This window comes from Bufo gargarizans, chromosome 1 (genome assembly GCF_014858855.1).
Source record: "Bufo gargarizans isolate SCDJY-AF-19 chromosome 1, ASM1485885v1, whole genome shotgun sequence".
NCBI lineage: Eukaryota > Metazoa > Chordata > Amphibia > Anura > Bufonidae > Bufo > Bufo gargarizans.
The window spans coordinates 717,865,102-717,887,145 of NC_058080.1; the positions used below are offsets into that span (position 1 = coordinate 717,865,102).

Below are 22,044 nucleotides of genomic sequence, written 5' to 3' on the forward strand. Positions count from 1 at the left end.
GGGCCTCGGAAGTAAGGTGGTCTAAGGCTACTTTCACATCTATGGTTTTTCGTTTTCGCACAGACCACCGGAGAAAAACGGTTCCGTTTGATTAAATGCACCAGGACGCATCCATTCCGTTAGGATGCGGTTATATTAAATCGAAACGGAACAAACCGGATCTGGCATTAAAGTCATTGTAAGTCAATGGGTGATGGATTCAGTTTTTTCAAATCTGAAAAAACCCCAGATCCGGCACTATTGACTAAGGCTACTTTCACACTTGTGGCAGAGTGATCCGTCGCCGCAACTGCCTGCCGGCAAAACGTATGCCAACTGATGGCATTTGTAAGACTGATCAGCATCCTGTTCAGTCTTAAAAATGCCTGATAAAAATGCCTGATCAGTCAGAAAAATGGATTGAAATGCTGGATCAGTCTTTCCGGTGTCATCCGGCAAAACAGATCCGGCATTTATTTTTTTAACCTTTTTTTTCGGTGTGTGCATGCGCAGACTGGAAGGACGGATCCGGCATTTTGAATCGGCAGTAATACATTCCTATGGGAAAAAAGGCATTCAAGCATGTCTTCAGTTTTTTTGGCCGGAGATAAAACCGTAGCATGCTGCGGTTTTATCTTTTGCCTGATCAGTCAAAATGACTGAACTGAAGACATTCTGATGCCTCCTGAACGGATTACTCTCCATTCAGAATACATAGGGATATGCCTGATCAGTTCTTTTCCGGTATTGAGCCCTTTTGATGGAACTCTATGGCGAAAAGAAAAACACAAGTGTGAAAGTACCTTACAGTATCTTTTTTTCCAACACATTTTATTTGGGTTTTATTGAAGTTATTTCCACAGAAATCATCCATGAAACACAGTCCAATCACATATCATATGAGGTGAAAAGAGCAGGGTCATAAATAAAAAGAGCCAGAAAACAGGTAACATTAGCACCTGTGGAGTTAGGGATGAGCAAACTTCACGGGTCCGCGTTCAGCCTTCAGCTGTGAAGGAATTCCAGTATGGATTCCGTTATAACGAAATTCGTAGACGAAATGCAAAACGGAAGCCTTTAAGCCTTTCCATTTTGCATTCCGTCATAATAGAAGTCTATGGCCAAGCATAACGAATCCGTCCTGGTTTCCGTTATGCAGGACGGTAAACAAAGTCCTGCATAACGGAAACCAGACGGATCCGTTATGCTTGGCCATAGACTTCTATTATGACGGAATGCAAAATGGAAAGGCTTAAAGGCTTCCGTTTTGCATTTCGTCGACGAATCCATATCGGAATTAGTTCACAGCCTGAACGCCGATCCCGAACCTGTAAAGTTTGGGTTCGCTCATCCCTAGTCTGGAGGTATCCCCCCTTTACCCGAGGATGATAATGATACTGACTAGCTATGTAATAAGGAAATGCGGTCCCTGAGAATCTCATGGGTCATCTGTGATAAAGTAATGGACCTAAGGCCCCCTTCAAGTTTTCGGTTAAATACCATTGAGTACATTGAAACGGATCCATTAGGTATTGGATCTCCTCCGCATTGAGAGCCCTAATAATAAAGGGCCTCCATTTTGCCAAAAATTTGGCGGTCAGAGATTCCATTACGTCTGATAGTAGTCACACGGTCCAAACTGAGGAGGTGATGCAACGTTTTTGGTGCCAGATCCAGTTTGTTCTGTTTCCCAGACTGCGGTTTTGTGTCCGGTGTACAAAACTAAACAAACCGGAACGGACGTGTCCTGCACGGAGTTCTGAAGCGTTTTTCTCCGGTTTTGAGATCCGTCGGAATACAAAGCCAGGATACAAAACCGCAGGTGTGAAAGTAGTCTGACGTCATAGAAATTCTATTTTCTTCTAATGTTGACCTATGATAACGATTCTCATGTCCGCAAAATAGGGATGCCGGCTGAGTGCGTTCCACATTTTGCGGACCGCACATGGTCGGCGCTATACAGATAATGCCCATTATTGTCTGTGATTGCGGACAAGAATAGGACGTGCTCTATCTTTTTTTGCGGGGCCGCAGAACGGAACAACACATGATGACAGCAGACTGTGTGCTGTCCGCATCTTCTGCGGCCCCGTTGAAATGAATGCATCCGCATCCATTCCACAAAATTGCGGAACGGATGCGGACCCATTCATACGGTGGCGTGAATGCACCCTTACTGCTAGATTTCAATACAGTGGAGAGACAGATACATCAGTGAAGCATTTGCTTCAGAGAAGATGTGGATGAAGATTACGTAGCTCATGACCAGGGGAAAGGAGCAGAGACCTGGACCCAGATACGGTTTTAGCAGAAAGACCCTCCTTTGTATATGTCTGCCTCTAGACAGGAGTCTGGGTGAAGAAATTGGGTACTGCTATGTATTTCCCATCCCTCGCCGCTGATATGGTCACATGTCAACGGTTTAAACCTTACAGAAGCTCCAAATAAGTGACGAAGACAGTAATTTTTTGCTCTATAATGGTGCTCCTTGGCAGCTGAAGGCATCTGTGTTGGTCCCATGTTCATATGTGGCCTCATTGCTGAGAAAAATGATGTGTTCATATATGCAAATGAGCCTCTAGGAGCAACGGGGGCGTTGCCGTTACACCTAGAGGCTCAGCTTTCTCTGCAATTGTCGAGACCTCTCTACTTTGATTGACAGGACCAGGCAGTGAAAACATGATCACACCCGTCCCTGTCAATCAAAGTGCAGAGGGAGTGGCAGTTTCAGAGAGAGCAGAGCCTCTTGGTGTAACGGCAACGCCCCCGTTGCTCCTAAAGGCTTGTTTGCATATATTAAAGCTTAATTTTTCTCAGCAATGCGGACACATATGAACATGGGACCAACACAGATGTCCTCAGCTGCCAAGTGCACATGTAACCGGTCAGCCAGTGTCATAGGTACATGGTGTTGCCCCACCATTACATGGAATCTTTATTTCATAGTTCAAATAAAATGATACATATTTGCCATCTGCGTGCTGTAAAATGGTCAGGATAGGTCATCGATAACAGATCAGTGGTGGTCTGATACCGGGTACACGGACTAATTAGATGTTCCAGGAAGCTACTGGAAACCATACAGTGGACGGAGATGGAAGCCGAGGCTGATGATCATTAGCTCCAGAGCTGGAATCATAAAGCTCTGTACACTGTGTCGTCTCCCGCACCTGAGTACTGCAGCTCAGCTCTATAGCCACCACAGTAGGCATTGCCTTCTGCTTCCAGCTCCAGAAAAAAAAAAAGTATTTCTTGGGACTTGAACTTAGGCTCTCTACATGCAAGACTGACCACTTATCACTAAGCTATAGCATTACCACATAGAAAAAAATGGTTTTTCTATGCTTAGAAAGCTATTATATATTAGAACTGTACATTGTGCCTGTGAATAAAGCACAAATGTAACAAAAGAGAGAGGTAGTGGCGCTCACCAGGCTTGAATACACACACGGGAAGCACGGACTGCGCCGGGTACCACGCGCAGAAAACCATAAATAACAAAGAAAAAGTGCAGACGTCCAGCTTCCAAATAGTGACAGCCTTTATTCTTCTTGTGCAGTAAAAACCGACAGTACAATCACATCTACACGTTTCGGATAAACTAATACCGATCCTTCCTCATGAGTAGATGTGATTGTACTGTCGGTTTTTACTGCACAAGAAGAATAAAGGCTGTCACTATTTGGAAGCTGGGCGTCTGCACTTTTTCTTTGTTATTTGTGAATAAAGCAGTAATATGTATATTAGATTTCTAAGCATATCACAATGTGGTAAGGCCACAGTAAGTAGTGCATATGATATGTACATGCTAGGACACAGCAGCGCTGACGTCTAGCCCTGTCCATCAAGGGGAGGGGGGAGTGTGCAAATCACAGGGGGTGTTACAAAGCAGTGCTCCAAGGATTCAACCCTGCCCCCTGGTGCTCCAATGTACTCATTTAAAGTGTAACTGTAATTTTTATTTATTTGTGTATTGTTTAGGGGCAGTGATACTGACCATTTTTGTAATATACTTTCATTACTGAAATCGCACATTTCCGTTATGCAGGGGAGTCCTCTCCTGCATAACGGAAACGGGACGGATCAGTTATGCAGGCCATAGACTTCTATTATGACGGAATTAATAATGGAATGCCTCTAAAGGTATTCCACCATAGAATTACGGAATCCATAACGCAATTCTGCTTTTACCACTAAACGAAGCGTGAACGAATTTCATAACATGAAATTTGCTCATCTCTATTGACCATGCTGACAGAGGCTCTTTAATTAAAAATTCTCCAATGTAACCCCTAAATTAGGGGGTTTCAATGATGTTCTACAGTCTCAGGACCCCTCCGACTGACCCCAATGGTTAGATCAGAGTCAGGGTACGTACTACTGAACGGGCCAATCATTTACGCCGTCTCCCGTTAAACCATTCTAGAATTTAATTTGACTTTATTGATAGCGTAATCAGGGACATTCTCACATTAGCGCATCGAAGCGGTATAATTATTCATTATGACACAATCTAATGGATTTTACTGATTTGATTTTTTACGTCCAACAAGCTGTTTATGAGCGCAGAAAAGCTGAGCTATGAAAAAGCACTTACACAGTGATAAGTCGGCAAATTCAGGCAAACCGGCGGAGGCGCAGAGCTGGTAGAAGATGTGGTAGTTCCTCTCGTCCTCTGCCTGGTAACGTAATAGAAGAGTTAGTATCAAACAAACATAATATGAGCATTTAAAAGGTAACTCCACCCATAATCTATCACTGCCACATTCACGTATTAGTCATGCTTTGTTTTCCAGAGGCGACATTTTGAACCTTGATAACATGCATTGATTAAATCAGTTGTCACAGCCCCTCCCTTTTGAAAGAGAATTAGTTTAATGAATTAAAATTTAAGTCTGTAGCAGGGAAATAATGTGTTGGGTCTGTTTTTTAAATGTTGTAGCTTTTTCTCTTTTATATTTAGAGGGAGTCTATCAGAAGTTTTTAGCCATCAAAACTGCTGACAGCACTATATAAGTGAAGAAGAAAGCAGTGCAGACATATTTGGGGTGACATCGAAGTTTTTATCCACCAGCAATAGGACTATAAGTGCTCAGGAGGCAACATTTTAATATTTACCACCCCAAGCAATCTTCACCAAATTTTTAGCAGACCTTCCCCTGTGACGGCCTCATGGGCACTTGCATTAGCAGCAGCGGGTGGGATAAAAACTTTAATTTCTTTGGTCAAGCTACCTCCAAGACCATCATTCTAGATATGTCTGCAATGCTTTCCCTGTCACCAATATGGTGCTTTCAGCAGTTTTAAGGGCCTAGACGCTAACTGTCCAGAGAGGAATGAGTCGTTGCACATGTCGGGGGATCAGGGTAAGGGTATTAGCTTTATTATCGATTTATTATTTTATTTATTATCACCATTATTTCTTTCCCCTTTAATTCCTTGTAATGTAGTTGGTTAGTGGTGCTTGGTACCTAGCCACGTTCCTGAAGTCTTAAGTAACTGTGTTGCACACAGAAGACTTTTAGGAGGGGCCAAGAGGCTAGAAGACGTCTAGCTTTGTACCCAAAGAGCTGCGCTCCATTGTACACATCATCAGGGTAGGATGTGTCTGGTGCACACAGAAGACTTTTAGGAGGGGCCAAGAGGCTAGAAAACGTCTAGCTATGTACCCAAAGAGCTGCGCTCCATTGAGGACATCATCAGGGTAGGATGTGTCTTGCTACCACCACCTCTCTTTGTTTAACATGGGAGTTGGCCAGATTCCATGTTCGAAACTGGTCGATGGGGAGCTCGCCCATTTGTTCACGACTTTGGCCACTGTTACTTATTTTACCCTGTATGTTACCTTTTGTGAAGAATCTTTTATATATCATCAGCCCATCATAGGCTTGTAAACTTTTATGTACCCAAGTTGTGTCAAGCCTATTTCTATTTGAATCTTATATCTCACGGTAATATAGTGCCACTATCTATAGAGGGTGTGATTGTAGTTATAACCACATTATTTTCGAAATAATATATTGGGGGCACTGTGCCACACAGCAGGTCCAATAGTAGGGGTAGATGGGGCAGCAACAGGCACAGAATTGAGACTATGAGCAGGATGGAAAGTTTGTGTAGGTTGGGGAAAGGTAGGGTGGATGCAAGAAAAGTGAGGAGACAAAAAGGAGTTTGTTTCAAATTCTGCAGACAAAAGTTGAGGATGGAAAAAGTCATAATGGTGGTCTGAGACAGATGGAAAAGATGAGAAAAATCAAGAACTCCAGTTGGAGAACAAATGCATCAACTGTAAGTCACTGGATTTTAATGCACTTTACTGTCACTTATATATTCGGCACAGGACATGTGTACCACTAATACCTACCACTATATAGTCACTGTATGGGGGTAATACTGGTCTTTATATAGTGTTTTTATTCAGTAACAGTATGGCAATAATATTTAGTTGGGGGCTCACTTAGGCATTGGTTATATTTCGCCCTTCTGTTCTGAACCCCTAGCGATGCTTCTGATGCAACTCCTTAGGCACACAAGCACTGAGCCTGGGAGGTGCCACCCAATTAATACCAAACAGAAATAAATCACAAAAATTATTGACTCACGGAACCTGAAGCCACTATTATTACCCAAAAATTGAACCACAGTCTTCACAAAGTGAAAATGGAATAAACTTTATTAACAATGTAAGAAAATGTCATACATGATGATAAAAGGCAGCACAAAGGTGAGATACAAGGATGAGGAACAAGGCCCAAGAAGGGGCTGAGAGGTCAGCACACCAAGAGACCAGGGAAACGAATAATGCAGAATGGAAAAAACCGCCAGAACCACTATAAGCAGTAAGCCCCAAGCTATGCGTCAGCAAAGGCAACAAGTAAAAGGGCAAAAAGCTGGTGATTAAAGAAAGATATTCATACCCTGGATGGTGTGTCGATCTCTCAGCCACCTCCCAACGGCCTTGTTCCTCATCTTTGTATCTCACCTTTGTGCTGCCTTTTATCATCATGTATGTAATTTTCTTACATTGTTAATAAAGTTTATTTGATTTTCACTGTGGTTCAATTTTTGGGTAATAAGCCTGGGAGGTGTCACAACTAGCATAAGGTGCACGCTGAAGCGCAATCCCCCCAGCTTCCTAAGACCCCGTCACATCTGTGTCCATAGAGTCTGTTGGTTTTGGAGACCATGTCGGGGTTGACGGGTCTGTGTCTTATGCGGACATATGGACCTCACTGCATGTTAAAAATTTTGCCTTTAAAATTTTCTACGTCTGAATTTGGAAGAACTGGGGTTCAAACATCCGTGATTAGAATAATAATTAAAAAAATAATAATAATATTTATTTTTCAAAATTGTTTATTGGTGCATTGTTGGTTTTGTGGACCCAAGATAAGAATTTTGTTGCATTTTAAGGTCTATTCTCATATCACAATGAAATCCCAGTTGCAGAATTTTAGCAAAACCAATTTTTTTTGCGATGTGAATAGACCCTTACTGACTGCGCTGTCCCTGGATGGCAATAACCAGGACTGAAGGCAGCATGATGGTTCTGCTCCAGAGAGCCGGCCTTGTCTATACCAGTGATGACTACCCCTCCTTCCTGCTCCTTGTTCTCATCACTAAGTTTATCTAAAAAAAATAATATAAAACAATCTGGCAGAAAACCAGAAGATGACCTATCCTGAACTGCCGCAAGTGAAGGGACATTTGTCATTCACCGGGGAACTGACTTCAATCTTCAAATGTTTCTTTTCACCCGAAATCCTGTCTTCTCATTTCATCACTTGGGCAGGAGAGAACACATCTGATTCAATGACTTCTTCTTTCTTTTAAGGCAAAGTTTATTAAGGTTTTGTCAGGAAAAGGAGAATTAAACTGAGAGCCCTGCGGACGAGAGGGACGGATGTGGTGTGTACAGCCCCGTGATATAGCCTTCTCTGTTCAGCATTAAAGGTTTTTTTTCTGGGATTTTAATATGGATGACCTGTCCTCAGGACTGGTCATCAATATTACATCGGCAGGGGTCCCAGGTGTCCCCAACTGTTTGAAGAGCGCAGCGGTGAGCAGGTGTAATTACAAACCGTCCCATTCATTTCTAAGGGATGGCTCCGTAGAGTACACTGAAAAGAGCATTCCCCAAACTGTTCCCACAAGGTTGGAAGCATACAAGTGTCCAAAATGTCTTGGTATGCTGAAGCATTAAAGGGTTGTAAAAAATATTCTACAGCATCTGGATCTGAATACCTTTGTAATTGCATGTAATGAAAAATTTAGCATAGCCACTGAGTTATTCAATAAAATGTATCTGTATAGCGCCACCTGCTGTTTGTTTTTCCTTATTTTTTGACCTGCTCACTGAGAAGGCCGCACATGCTCAGTTTCATCCTTCTACTGCCTCCTGAGCTGTGATAGGGAGAGCTGAGACACGCCCCCTGAGCTGTGATAGGGAGAGCTGAGACACGCCCCCTGAGCTGTGATAGGGAGAGCTGAGACACGCCCCCTGAGCTGTGATAGGGAGAGCATGGACACGCCCCCTGAGCTGCAGCAGAAAAGACACACCCCTTGAGCTCTCAGATTGATATAAATCTAGCAGAGCAATGAATGGGGAGATCTCTGGATCCATGTGAGGTACAGGGCTGGTTTTTACATTAGTCATGGGATAACCCCTTTAACCACCTCCGGACCGCCTAACGCACATGTGCGTTCCGGAGGTGGCAGGCTGGCGCACAGTCACGCATATACGCGTCATCTCGCGATACGCGAGATTTCCTGTGAACGCGCGCACACAGGCGCGCGCGCTCACAGGAACGGAAGGTAAGCGAGTGGATCTCCAGCATGCCAGCGGCGATCGTTCGCTGGCAGGCTGGAGATCCGAATTTTTTAACCCCTAACAGGTATATTAGACGCTGTTTTCATAACAGCGTCTAATATACCTCCTACCTGGTCCTCTGGTGGTCCCTTTTGTTAGGATCGACCACCAGAGGACTCAGGTAGGTCAGTACAGTCGCACCAAACACCACACTACACTACACCCCCCCCCCCCGTCACTTATTAACCCCTTATAAACCCCTGATCACCCATGATCACCCCATATAAACTCCCTGATCACCCCCCTGTCATTGATCACCGCCCTGTCATTGATCACCCCCCTGTCAGGCTCCGTTCAGACGTCCGTATGATTTTTACGGATCCACGGATACATGGATCGGATCCGCAAAACGCATACGGACGTCTAAATGGAGCCTTACAGGGGGGTGATCAATGACAGGCGGGTGATCACCCATATACACTCCCTGATCACCCCCTGTCATTGATCACCCCCCTGTCACTGATCACCCCCCTGTAAGGCTCCATTCAGACGTCCGCATGATTTTTACGGATCCATGGATACATGGATCGGATCCGCAAAACACATGCGGACGTCTGAATGGAGCCTTACAGGGGGGTGATCACCCATATACACTCCCTGATCACCCCCTGTCATTGATCACCCCCCTGTAAGGCTCCATTCAGACGTCCGCATGTTTTTTGTGGATCCGATCAATGTATCCATGGATCCGTAAAAAATCATGCGGATGTCTGAATGGAGCCTTACAGGGGGGGTGATCCGTGACAGGGGGCTGATCACCCTGATCACCCCCTGTCATTGATAACCCCCCTGTAAGGCTCCATTCAGACGTCCGCATGTTTTTTGTGGATCCGATACATGTATCCATGGATCCGTAAAAAATCATGCGGACGTCTGAATGGAGCCTTACAGGGGGGGTGATCAATGACAGGGGGGTGATCTGGGAGTCTATATGGGTGATTACCCCCCTGTCATTGATCACCCCCCTGTCATTGATCACCCCCCCCTGTAAGGCTCCATTCAGACATTTTTTTTGGCACAAGTTATCGGAAATTTTTTTTTTGTTTTTGTTTTTTCTTACTAAGTCTCATATTCCACTAACTTGTGTCAAAAAATAAAATCTCCCATGAACTCACCATACCCCTCACGGAATCCAAATGCGTAAACATTTTTAGACATTTATATTCCAGACTTCTTCTCACGCTTTAGGGCCCCTAAAAAGCCAGGGCAGTATAAATACCCCACATGTGACCCCATTTCGGAAAGAAGACACCCCAAGGTATTCGCTGAGGGGCATATTGAGTCCATGAAAGATTGAAATTTTTGTCCTAAGTTAGCGGAAAGTGAGACTTTGTGAGAAAAAAAACAAAAAAAATCAATTTCCGCTAACATATGCAAAAAATAAAAAATTTCTAGGAACTCGCCAGGCCCCTCATTGAATACCTTGGGGTGTCTTCTTTCCAAAGTGGGGTCACATGTGGGGTATTTATACTGCCCAGGCTTTTTAGGGGCCCGAAAGTGTGAGAAGAAGTCTGGGATCCAAATGTCTAAAAATGCCCTCCTAAAAGGAATTTGGGCCCCTTTGCGCATCTAGGCTGCAAAAAAGTGTGACACATCTGGTATCGCCGTACTCAGGAGAAGTTGGGGAATGTGTTTTGGGGTGTCATTTTACATATACCCATGCTGGGTGAGAAAAATATCTTGGTCAAATGCCAACTTTGTATAAAAAAAATAGGAAAAGTTGTCTTTTGCCAAGATATTTCTATCACCCAGCATGGGTATATGTAAAATGACACCCCAAAACACATTCCCCAACTTCTCCTGAGTACGGCGATACCAGATGTGTGACACTTTTTTGCAGCCAAGGTGGGCAAAGGGGCACATATTCCAAAGTGCACCTTTCGGATTTTACAGGCCATTTTTTACAGATTTTGATTGCAAGGTACTTCTCACACATTTGGGCCCCTAAATTGCCAGGGCAGTATAACTACGCCACAAGTGACCCCATTTTGGAAAGAAGACACCCCAAGGTATTCCGTGAGGGGCATGGCGAGTTCCTAGAATTTTTTATTTTTTGTCACAAGTTAGCGGAAAATGATGATTTTTCTTTTTTTTTCTTTTTTCCTTACAAAGTCTCATATTCCACTAACTTGCGACAAAAAAAAAAAAATTCTAGGAACTCGCCATGCCCCTCACAGAATACCTTGGGGTGTCTTCTTTCCAAAATGGGGTCACTTGTGGCGTAGTTATACTGCCCTGGCAATTTAGGGGCCCAAATGTGTGAGAAGAACTTTGCAATCAAAATGTGTAAAAAATGACCGGTGAAATCCGAAAGGTGCACTTTGGAATATGTACCCCTTTGCCCACCTTGGCAGCAAAAAAGTGTCACACATCTGGTATCGCCGTACTCAGGAGAAGTTGGGGAATGTGTTTTGGGGTGTCATTTTACATATACCCATGCTGGGTGAGAAAAATATCTTGGTCAAATGCCAACTTTGTATAAAAAAATGGGAAAAGTTGTCTTTTGCCAAGATATTTCTCTCATCCAGCATGGGTATATGTAAAATGACACCCCAAAACACATTCCCCAACTTCTCCTGAGTACGGCGATACCAGATGTGTCACACTTTTTTGCTGCCAAGGTGGGCAAAGGGGCACATATTCCAAAGTGCACCTTTCAGATTTTGCAGGCCATTTTTTACAGATTTTGATTGCAAAGTTCTTCTCACACATTTGGGCCCCTAAATTGCCAGGGCAGTATAACTACGCCACAAGTGACCCCATTTTGGAAAGAAGACACCCCAAGGTATTCCGTGAGGGGCATGGCGAGTTCCTCGAATTATTTTTTTTTTGTCGCAAGTTAGTGGAATATGAGACTTTGTAAGAAAAATAAAAAAAATAAAAATCATCATCATTTTCCGCTAACTTGTGACAAAAAATAAAAAGTTCTATGAACTCACTATGCCCATCAGCGAATACCTTAGGGTGTCTACTTTCCGAAATGGGGTCATTTGTGGGGGTTTTCTACTGTTTGGGCATTGTAGAACCTCAGGAATCATGACAGGTGCTCAGAAAGTCAGAGCCGTTTCAAAAAGCGGAAATTCACATTTTTGTACCATAGTTTGTAAATGCTATAACTTTTACCCAAACCATTTTTTTTTTGCCCAAACATTTTTTTTTATCAAAGACATGTAGAACAATAAATTTGGCGACAAATTTATATATGGATGTCGTTTTTTTTGCTAAATTTTACAGCTGAAAGTGAAAAATGTCATTTTTTTGCAAAAAAATCGTTACATTTTGATTAATAACAAAAAAAGTAAAAATGTCAGCAGCAATAAAATACCACCAAATGAAAGCTCCATTAGTGAGAAGAAAAGGAGGTAAAATTCATTTGGGTGGTAAGTTGCATGACCGAGCGATAAACGGTGAAAGGAGTGTAGTGCCGAAGTGTAAAAAGTGCTCTGGTCATGAAGGGGGTTTCACCTAGCGGGGCTGAAGTGGTTAAGATCCCTTCACTGAAACTAGGGGGTGTAGACTGATCCACGGAAAACACTCCCATAACATTATCCTCCTCCACCAGACTATACATCTGGCTCAGTGCAGACAGGTAATGTTCTCCTGGCATTCACAAACCCAGACTGCTCCATCTGACTGCCAGATAGAAGAGCTTTGCTCCACAGAACAAGTTCCCACTGCTCCAAAGTCCAGTTTTACATCACGTCATCCGAGGCTTGGCATTGTGCTTGATGATGTAAGGTTTGCCTGCAGCTGCTCGGCCATGAAGCTCCGGCACAGCACCGTTTTTGTGCTGATGTTAATAGCAGAGGAGGTTTGAACTCTGCAGTTATGGAGTCGGCAGAGCGTTGGTGACCTTTATGCACTATGCCCCTAAGCACTCAGTGAGGAGTGAGCTCTTTACAATAATCCATTCTTTCACAAATGTCTGTAAAGGCAGACTGCATGCCTAGGGGCTGGATTGTATTACACCTGTGGTAATGGCAGACTGCATGGCTGTGGGCTGGATGTTATGCACTTGTGGTAATGGCTAGGGGCTGGACTTTATACACCTGTGGTAATGGCAGACTGCATGGCTAGGAGCTGGACTTTATACACCTGTGGTAATGGCACTGAGTGAAAAACCTGATTTCAATGATTAAGATTTTTGGCCCACTACTTTTCTCCATACAGTGTGTATATAGTATATATTTACAGTAGCTAGACAATGTGAGATTTAGGCCGAATGCACACGGCCGTGTTCAGAACACGGCCGTGTGCATTCGGGTTAATCTAAGGTTTTAGCTGTATGTTTGAAATCACAGCTTTGGGTGTGAATGGAGCATAAATCATGATGTAACTCAAAAACATTGTTATTCACAGGGAGCTATCATTTATAGAAGGTCTTCCCTCCAAGTCGGATCATAAAGAACCACCAGAAACAGCGTCTCCGTTAATGGTTATTTTCACTGAAGTAAAATTGCGTAAAAACTCAGAATACGGCGAGCGACAGAATAACTATACACAGAGACACAAACCTGGAACACAACACGTGACTTCTCCAGAAGGTAGGTTCTCATATTGGCACCAATAATGTGATATCTCTTGTCAAATCCTATCTGGATGTATTTCCCGAATCTGCTGCTGTTGTCATTCCGGGTGGTTTTGGCATTTCCAATGGCCTGAATGTACAAGAATACAAGGGGTGAGTCTCTATGTACAACCATGTAGCGTAATAGTGTAGCACAGGACGTTATATCGTCATAAGCTGTAAGCCATAATCATCCAAATCATAACAAAGGCTTGGAATATCTTTCTTTGCATGTAATGAGTCTCAAATATTAGTTTTACCTTTTAAGCTGCATTACTGAAATAAATGAACTTTGCACAATATTCAAATTTTTCGAGTTTCACCTGTATACCTAGAAAGAAAGCTACATAAGATGGACCGTTAAAGGGATTTCTGAGTCTTTTTATATTGATCATCTATCCTGAGATGCAGCGCAGCTCCCACTGAGTGAATACTGCAGTGACCACTACACAATGGCTGGAGTTGTAGTTCCAGAAACATGGAGACTGCAGATATTGATGGCCTATCCAGCGGACCGGAAAAGCCCTTAAAAGCTGCCCTTAGATGAATGCCAGGCAAACCTGCCAATATTAGTAGGTCTGTAGGACCATCAAAAGTGCATAGGGGTGTTTAAAGTTTCTCTCAACAGCACATATGGGGAAAGTAGGGTCTACATACTGTCTCCCTGTATACATACCGTCTCCCTGTATACATACCGTCTCCCTGTATACATACCGTCTCCCTGTATACATACCGTCTCCCTGTATACATACCGTCTCCCTGTATACATACCGTCTCCCTGTATACATACCGTCTCCCTGTATACATACCGTCTCCCGGTATCTTGGGGCAGCGCCATACAAAGCGGAGCCTGTTCCAGCCTAAGAATAAAGATGATTTCTAAAGGACTCCATTCAGGTCCCGGTAACCCAAGAACTGGAGCTTCCTGTGTGTGACCTACTAAGAGACCCGGAGAACGATCCTAGGACCTGAATTACCCATAGACAGACTTATTCATGCTGCAGGTGCCACTTCTCACTGCATTCCTCAGGCGGGACGCACACATTTAATCCTCATGCACGCAATCGTATTTTTAGTCTGTATCTGATCCGCGTTGTTTGCCGATTGCATGCAGACCCATTCATTTCAATGGGGGCACCAAAAAACGCGGACAGCAGACAGTGCTCTGTCCGCATCCGTATGTCCACAAAAAATAGAACGTGTCCTATTCTTGTCCGTTTTGCATCTATAGATGTCGAAAAAAAAAAATGTCAGCATGCACGTGGCTGAGATCCATACTTAGCTATATGGCCCACCAGCACCCATGCGTGGTGTTGAGAAGACCCTTTAGTGCATGGTGACCTAATATTTTTGTCGTATTTTATCGACCCGTTAAAGGGGCATTGTGGGGACCCAAATCCCTCTCCTCCAATCAATGTTCACATGTAAAATAATCTATATAGTGGCCACTGGCTTGGAAATATCAATGTAGATGATGGTTTGGATCCACATGATGCCCCTATTACAAGACCGAGACGCAGAGCAGGAAGTGTTGTCATAGGCACATGGAAGGCGTCCGATCAGTTTTTTCTGTAGGAGTCATTGTGGATGTCCTCTCCTGTACCACTGACTCCCAAAAAGCTCCATCACTGGGAGGCAGAATTTTGACGGCTTAAAGTTAAAGTCGTACCCTGTGTCAATTCCTGCCTATGTGGAAGATCATTGTTAAAGGGGTGGACTAGTTCAGACAACCCATGTTCATACACCCTATTAAGAAATTCTGAGCAAAGAACATCTCTGGCTCTGGAGGCCTGACCTGTCCTACATGGCACAGATAATCCATTGATGTGAATGGACAGTGTGTAATGCTTCATTTCGCCAGTGGAGGCACTGTAGAAAAACACCTACTGCTGGGTTTCCCCACAGATTACGATTGATCGATGGAAGTCCAGCAGGGAGACGCTTTGTGATCAGCTTACTGTCATGGAATTCTTCTAACAAGTAAGGATTGTCCAAAGCAAATAACCTCTTAAAGGGGTATTCCAGGAGTTTGATACTGAGTGCCTCAGTATAGGACATCCATATCTGATCAGCTGTTTCAGAGTAGCTCTCGCGCTGGAAGTCAGCACCAGAACTACACGGCTCCATCCATCGTGCAGTGTTCACTTCAATGGGAGCAGCGCTGCAGTAACCATCTCCGTCCACTACACAATGGGTAGCGCTGTGGGGTTCTGGTCATGACTTCTGGCACGGGAGCTAATCTGAAACCGCTGATCTGATATTCACAATTCTGAACAAACCCTTTAAGCTGACGTTGACAAAACAAAACATAAAATAAAAAAAACACTAAAAAACTATAAAAATGAAAACAAAGGAAAACATTTGTACTGTAGAATAGCTACATGTAAACTAAATGGAACAAAAAATTTCCAAATATTCCCGGCCCGTGGTTCCCGATAGCTCGGACGTTTTATGATTCTGTAGTTGCACATTTTACAGAAGCTGGTTTCTCGCTGAATCAGCCAGGCCTCATCACAATACTGCCTAATAAATTCCTATTACAAGTGGCGCTCACTTTATGGAAATGTTTCTGCCACCGGCGAAACCAGAATTTATCTGGACTATAAAACTGATGCGACGGGAACTGCTTATGAAGACCTTCTCTGTTCTCGAGGAACCCTGACACGTCTGGACTCTAAGGTCAGGTTCACACACAAATACAGCAAGCGACTTGGTTTTTTACTATGATCAGTGAATACGGTTGAGGACAGGCCATCAACATTAAAATCTTGGAATATCCCTTTAAAGGGGTGGTCTGAAATAAATTTTCGAGGGCTACAGCTCGTTGAATTTCCGCCCAACCAGAGGTTGGCAAAGATCCGTTCTTGGTCATAAGACCACTGCAGCCAATAAATGGCCTCAGTGGTCATGCGTGCAAGAATGGCTGCTGAGTCACCGGCATTTTTAATTATGTCGGACAACCCCCTTTAGCAGCGGGTACCTGGACAAGAAACAGAACATGACCAAATGACTTCTATGGGAGAGTATTGTGGGCATGCTCTGTGACTTGTGCTTGGAATTTAAAGGGGTTGTCTGGCATAAATTAAAAAACAAAAACAAATGGCAGGCAGTAGTGTATTAAAAAAGAAAAAAAAAAACTCACCTCACAACACATTCCGTTGCAGCGGACGAGGACCTGATCATGGTCACAAGACTGCTGCAGCCAACACGTGGCCTCAGCGATCATGTGTGCAAGAATGGCTGCTGAGTCACCGGCAATTTTAATTATGCCGGGCAACCTCCTCATACAGGAGGCACTGTCCATGTGATTGCCGTCTGCGGACGTGGACCCATTCACTTGAATGGGGTCCGCGATGCGCATCTGAGGGTCCACACCACAAAAAAGTAGTACATGCACTCCTTTTTTGCGGTACGGAGGCACGGACAGAAAAACCACAGAAGCACTCTGTAGTGCTTCTGATCCGTGCCTCCGTTCCCTACCGCAACAAATCTTCCGGATAGTGGACCCATTCAAGTGAATGGGTCCGCATCAGTGATACAGTGTGCACATGGCCGGGACCCGTATATTGCGGACCCGCTGTTTGCAGGCCGCAATACAGGCAATGCCGGGCAATGGCCGTGTGCATGAGGCCTCACAAGTAACAGAATAAATAGCCACATGACCAATTGAATTCTATGGGAGAGTGTAGTGGGCATGCTCTGTGACTTGTGCTAGGAAGGAAGCAGCTGTGCCGCCCCAATCACCTACCGTCCATGGCGGATCTCGTGTTATCTCCCTCCAGCTTTATATTAGAGATGTTATATTCAGAAACAGATTACTACGTAATGAAATCTGCAGTTTAAGGCCACGCAAAACGTGGATCCATAAAATATGGATGGAGTCCGTGGTTCATCCGTTGTTTTTTTTTTTTGCTGATCTATTGACCTAAATGGTTCTGCGGTTCACATTTTGTGGCCAAGCATAGGACATGTTCTATCTCTTTGTGGAATGGACATACGGATGCGAAAAGCACATGGATTAGGCCTTATGCACACAATCATATCCATTTTTGTAGTCCGCAAATCCTGCAAAGACCCGCAATTTGCAGACTGCAAACCGGATACGGTCGTGTGCATGGGGCTTAAAAATGTGTCCCATTATCTATTGAGGGGTCCTCTTAGGGTTTTCACGCAGCGGTCAAGGGACTTTAGTTTGCAAAGCGGCAAAGTTCCTGACAAATACAGGTGAGGCACATGATCTGTAGGTGCTTCATCTGCACTTGTGGGTGAGCAAAGTACTACCCTATGGCCGCTGCGCGAACAGTCTGCTCTTAGGGTAGAACCCCATGGAATGCCGCAGCAGTGTTTGCCTAAATTTTCAGGGGAAAAAAAAAAAAAGGCATCTGTTACATCTAGACTTTGTGGTGGATTTCACTTTATGTATTGCAAAGGGGGAAATCTGTGCCACAGGTCAATATCAGCTGCAGGGTGTGCATGAGATTTTGCAGCACAAGTCACAGAGCGTGCCCACAACACTCTCCCACTCGGTCATGTTCTTCATGTTCAGGTACCTGTTGTAAAAGAGGGTTGCCCTGCTTAATTAAAAACGCTGGTGACTCAGCGGTGAAGTGCCGTTATTGCACACATGACCTGCTGATCTGCCGGTACTTGTAAGGCTACTTTCACACTTGCGTTTTCCGGTATTGAGATCCTGCAGATCCGGAAAATAAGGTTTCCATTTAGTCCTCATGTAATCTGAATGTAAAGAGATCCGTTCAGGAGGCATCAGGATGTCTTCCGTTCCGGCAGCATTCCGTTTTGTGACAGGACACAAAACCGCTGCAAGCTGCAGTTTTGTGTCTGGTCATGAAAACGGGGAAAAAAACGGATCTGTCACTGAAAACAATCCGTCATCTATAAAGCTATATCCGTCACCCATTGACTTTCAATGTATTTAGTGACGGATACGTTTTTTTCCCTTTTGATATCACACAACCGCAGCCTAACAGAACGGACGCATCCTGATGTGGGAAATCAAAGCGGATCTGTTTAATTCCAGTATTGAGATCCTCTGCCGGATCTCAATACCGAAATTAACAATGCAAGTGTGAAAGTAGCCTAGGGGTACGGCCAAACAGTCAGGTTTCTGCATGCCGTTTTGGAGGCCAAAATCAGAAGTGCGTCATAAAGGATAGACATGACTTCTCTTTTTAGAATTCGCCACAAGTTTTGGCTTCCAAAACTGCATCAGGTAACTTGGCTCTGTGGCCTTACCTGAATATGCTAAGGATTTTCCTCCCACCACCCCTTAAAGGGGTTTTTGGAAGTTTAAAACTGCATAAAACATTGTGATCTATAAAGATAGATCAGTCACTTAAGCAAAAAAAAGAAAAAATAAATCTTTTACTTGTCCCCCAATACTCCTGGTGCTCTTCTAGTATTTGGACGTGTCCGATCTCCAGAATCCAGTTTTCAGATTGCCGTACATTTCCGCCAGTGTACCTAACATCAACTACATGGGCAACCTCAGCGTGCTACAGCGCACGTGCAGTACATACGCTATGCGCATGCACTTTGAGCCTGCCCATATATTTGATGTCCGTAATGATGACTGTAGCCTGCTCTCCCTGAATTCATTGGAAGCCGTCTCACACCAGGAGAGGTATAGAGTGGGCTCAGCATGCATGTGGAACCTGCGCTCCCTAAATTTTATGGTGGCCATTAAAGCACATAACAGGTAGTACTTAGTGTTAGGTTCCCGTCTTACAGAGATCGCCTTGACAGCGGCAGACGGGCCTAAATAATTTTGTACAAAATGTATTTGCCAAGAATCTCAAATTTACAAAATAAGCGTAGCATTAGCACCAGTATATTTTCTATTACTATGGCATCATTGTACTTTATTTATGTTTGCAGAGTGCTGTTGTATTGTGTTTTTTTACTTTTTACATTGGGGGCGGAAACCATCAGGCCTAGATCACATGTTGGATGTAGGACACATTATCTAGCATGTTACCTGAAGCAGGGAGATATCAGGTCACATAAAACTTTGACATAATAAAAACTTCAATAATAAAAACAGTATAAAAAACGCAAGCGCATTGAAAATGGCAAGGAAAATGCATGCACTATTTGTGGTTGGGGTTTTGATGTACCTCAACTGCTACACGTGAATATTCCTTCACCGTCAGAAAGACAAAAAAAAAAGAAAAGAATGCAATGCGTCTCTTACCCCTGGCGATCTGCTGTTTATACTGTAGGCAGACAGTATAGGGCCAGCCATTCACATGTGCTACGTGAATGAAATAAAAAACATATTCTGTATCACAAAATGACAATATCTGACACAAAGTATCAATCTGTGCCACAAAATGGTGACGTAGATCTCAAAAATGTATCTTTACAAAATTATATTGTGTCCCAAATGTCATTCTGTGACGGAAAACAGCATTTTGGGTAATCCGAGCGATTCATTTGCAAAAATGTACGTACTGTTTACAAGAGGTGCCCCATAGGCGAGACCACCACCAAGAAATGTGAACATGCTCTACAGGTTAGCAGATGAGGCACGCTCCAAGCATCCATGCGTTTGACGTCTCACCTCCATTATGGGACTGGACGCCAGGACCTTTTCCTCCACGTTAGTTTCGCTGGCAGAGCCCCCAACAGTGGCGAAGTACCTCATGGCGTACTTGGCAGACACGGTTTTCCCAGCTCCAGACTCTCCACTTACAATGATGGACTGGTTCTTCTCATCCCTGGCAGGTAAGAGGAACAGTATCAGCGCTGTGGGATTTAGCACAAGATGATATTACAACACAGAAAATGGACCATTCATTTGGTCCTGGACAAAACCCCAAGTCCAATCTTCGTGGCCATGTCCACCTACATCTATTCTTTTCATTGGTGAAATGTGACTAAAATATATTTTTTTTTACCATTTTGCAAATAGTCTTCAATAAATATATCTTACGGTTTTGTGTACACAGCCCCTATGCGGACTACAAACAAAACCTTGTGTATTACAGTGCATTCAGAAAGTCTTCAGACTCTTTTGGTTTTTTCACTCTGGACCCAACACCACATAATGACAAAATAAGAACAGGGTGTTAGACACCTTTGTTAGAAAATGTAAATCTTGCGTTGAAGTATTTAGACCCTTTACTCAGGACTTAGTTGAAGACCCTTTGGCAGTGATTTCAGCCTCCAGTCTTCTTGGAGATGATGCCACAAGGTTTCCACACCGGGATTTGGGGATTTACTGCCATGTTCCTCTGCAGATCCTCTCAAGCTTTGTCAGGTTGGATGGGGACCGTCGGTGGACAGACATTTTCAGGTCTCTCCAGAGATGTTCCATTAGGTTCAGGTCAGAGCTCTCAAGGACATTCGCAGAGTTGTCCCAAAGCCTCTCCTGTGTTGTCCTGTCTGGGTGCTTAGGGTCATTGTCTTGTTGGAAGGTGAACCTTCAGCCCAGTCTGAGGTCCAGAGCACTCTGGATCAGATTTTCATTAAGAATCTCTGCTCCTTTCAGCTTTCCCTCAACCCTGTCCAGTCTCCCTGTCCCAGCCACTGAAAAACACCCCCACAGCATGACTCTGCCACCACCATGCTTCACTGTAGGGATGGTACTGGGCAGGTGGTGAGCAATGTCTGGTTTCTTTTAGACATTACACTTAGAATTAAGGTAAAAGAATTCAGTCTTAGTTTGGAGAGAATCTAGTTTTTTAGTCTGACAGTCTTTTAGTTGCTATTTTGCCAACTCCAGGCGGTTTTCATGTGTCTGTTACTGAGGAGAGGCCTATTTTTGGCCACTCCGCCATAAAGCACAGATCGGTGGAGTGCTGCAGTGATGGGTCACTTTATGGAAGTATCTCCCATCTGCACCCAGGATCTTTGGAGCTCAGCCGCAGTGACCATTGTGTTCTTGGCCACCTCTCTTACCAAGGCCCTTCTCCCCAAATTACTTAGTTTGGAGAGGTGGCCAGCTATAGGACTCATGGTTGTTCCAATTTGTACCATTTAAAGTGCAACTGTCATTCTTTTTTTTAATTTTTGTTATGTATAAGGGCAGTGATACTGACTATTTTTGTAATACACTTTCATTACTGAAATCGTACATTTCTATTAGAAAAACAGCTCTAAAGTGTCCCATTTTGAGCCTTAGCAACGCTCCTCTGTCTCCTGTTTACATAACTGTGGAGACTTGTTATGTAAACAGAAGACAGAGGAGTGTTGCTAAGGCTCAAAATGGGACACTTTAGAGCTATTTTTCTAATAGAAATTGTGATTTCAGTAATTAAAGTATATTACAAAATGGTCAGTATCACTGCCCCTACACATTACAAAAAAAAAAAAAAAATGACAGTTACACTTTAAGAATTATGGAGGCCACTGTGCTCTTGGGAACTTTCAGTGCAGCAGAATTTCTTTGTATCCTTCTCCAGATCTGTGCCTCCACACAATCCTGTCTCTGAGCTCTACAGGCAGTTCTTTCCTCCTCATGGCTTGGTTTTTGCTCTGATATAAATTCTCAGCTACGAGACCTTGTATAGACAGGATGGTGTATTTCCAAATCATGTCCAATCAACTGAATTTACCACAGGTGACTCCATCTAAAATTCTTTCCTCACCTTCTCATTATGGGGTATTC

At 43.7% G+C, this 22,044-nt stretch overlaps 1 protein-coding gene across 1 annotated transcript in view; it reads right to left on the minus strand.

Moving 5' to 3' along the window:
• Nucleotides 1-22,044, minus strand: part of LOC122930035 (unconventional myosin-Vb-like) — a 185,222-nt gene that overhangs the window by 42,869 nt on the left and 120,309 nt on the right. Inside the window, exons 5-7 of the mRNA XM_044283448.1 lie at nt 19,996-20,152; nt 13,363-13,506; nt 4,577-4,658 (exon numbers count right to left, since the gene is read on the minus strand). Coding sequence (XP_044139383.1) covers nt 4,577-4,658; nt 13,363-13,506; nt 19,996-20,152 — 383 coding nt within the window. The remainder of the gene's footprint in view (nt 1-4,576; nt 4,659-13,362; nt 13,507-19,995; nt 20,153-22,044) is intronic.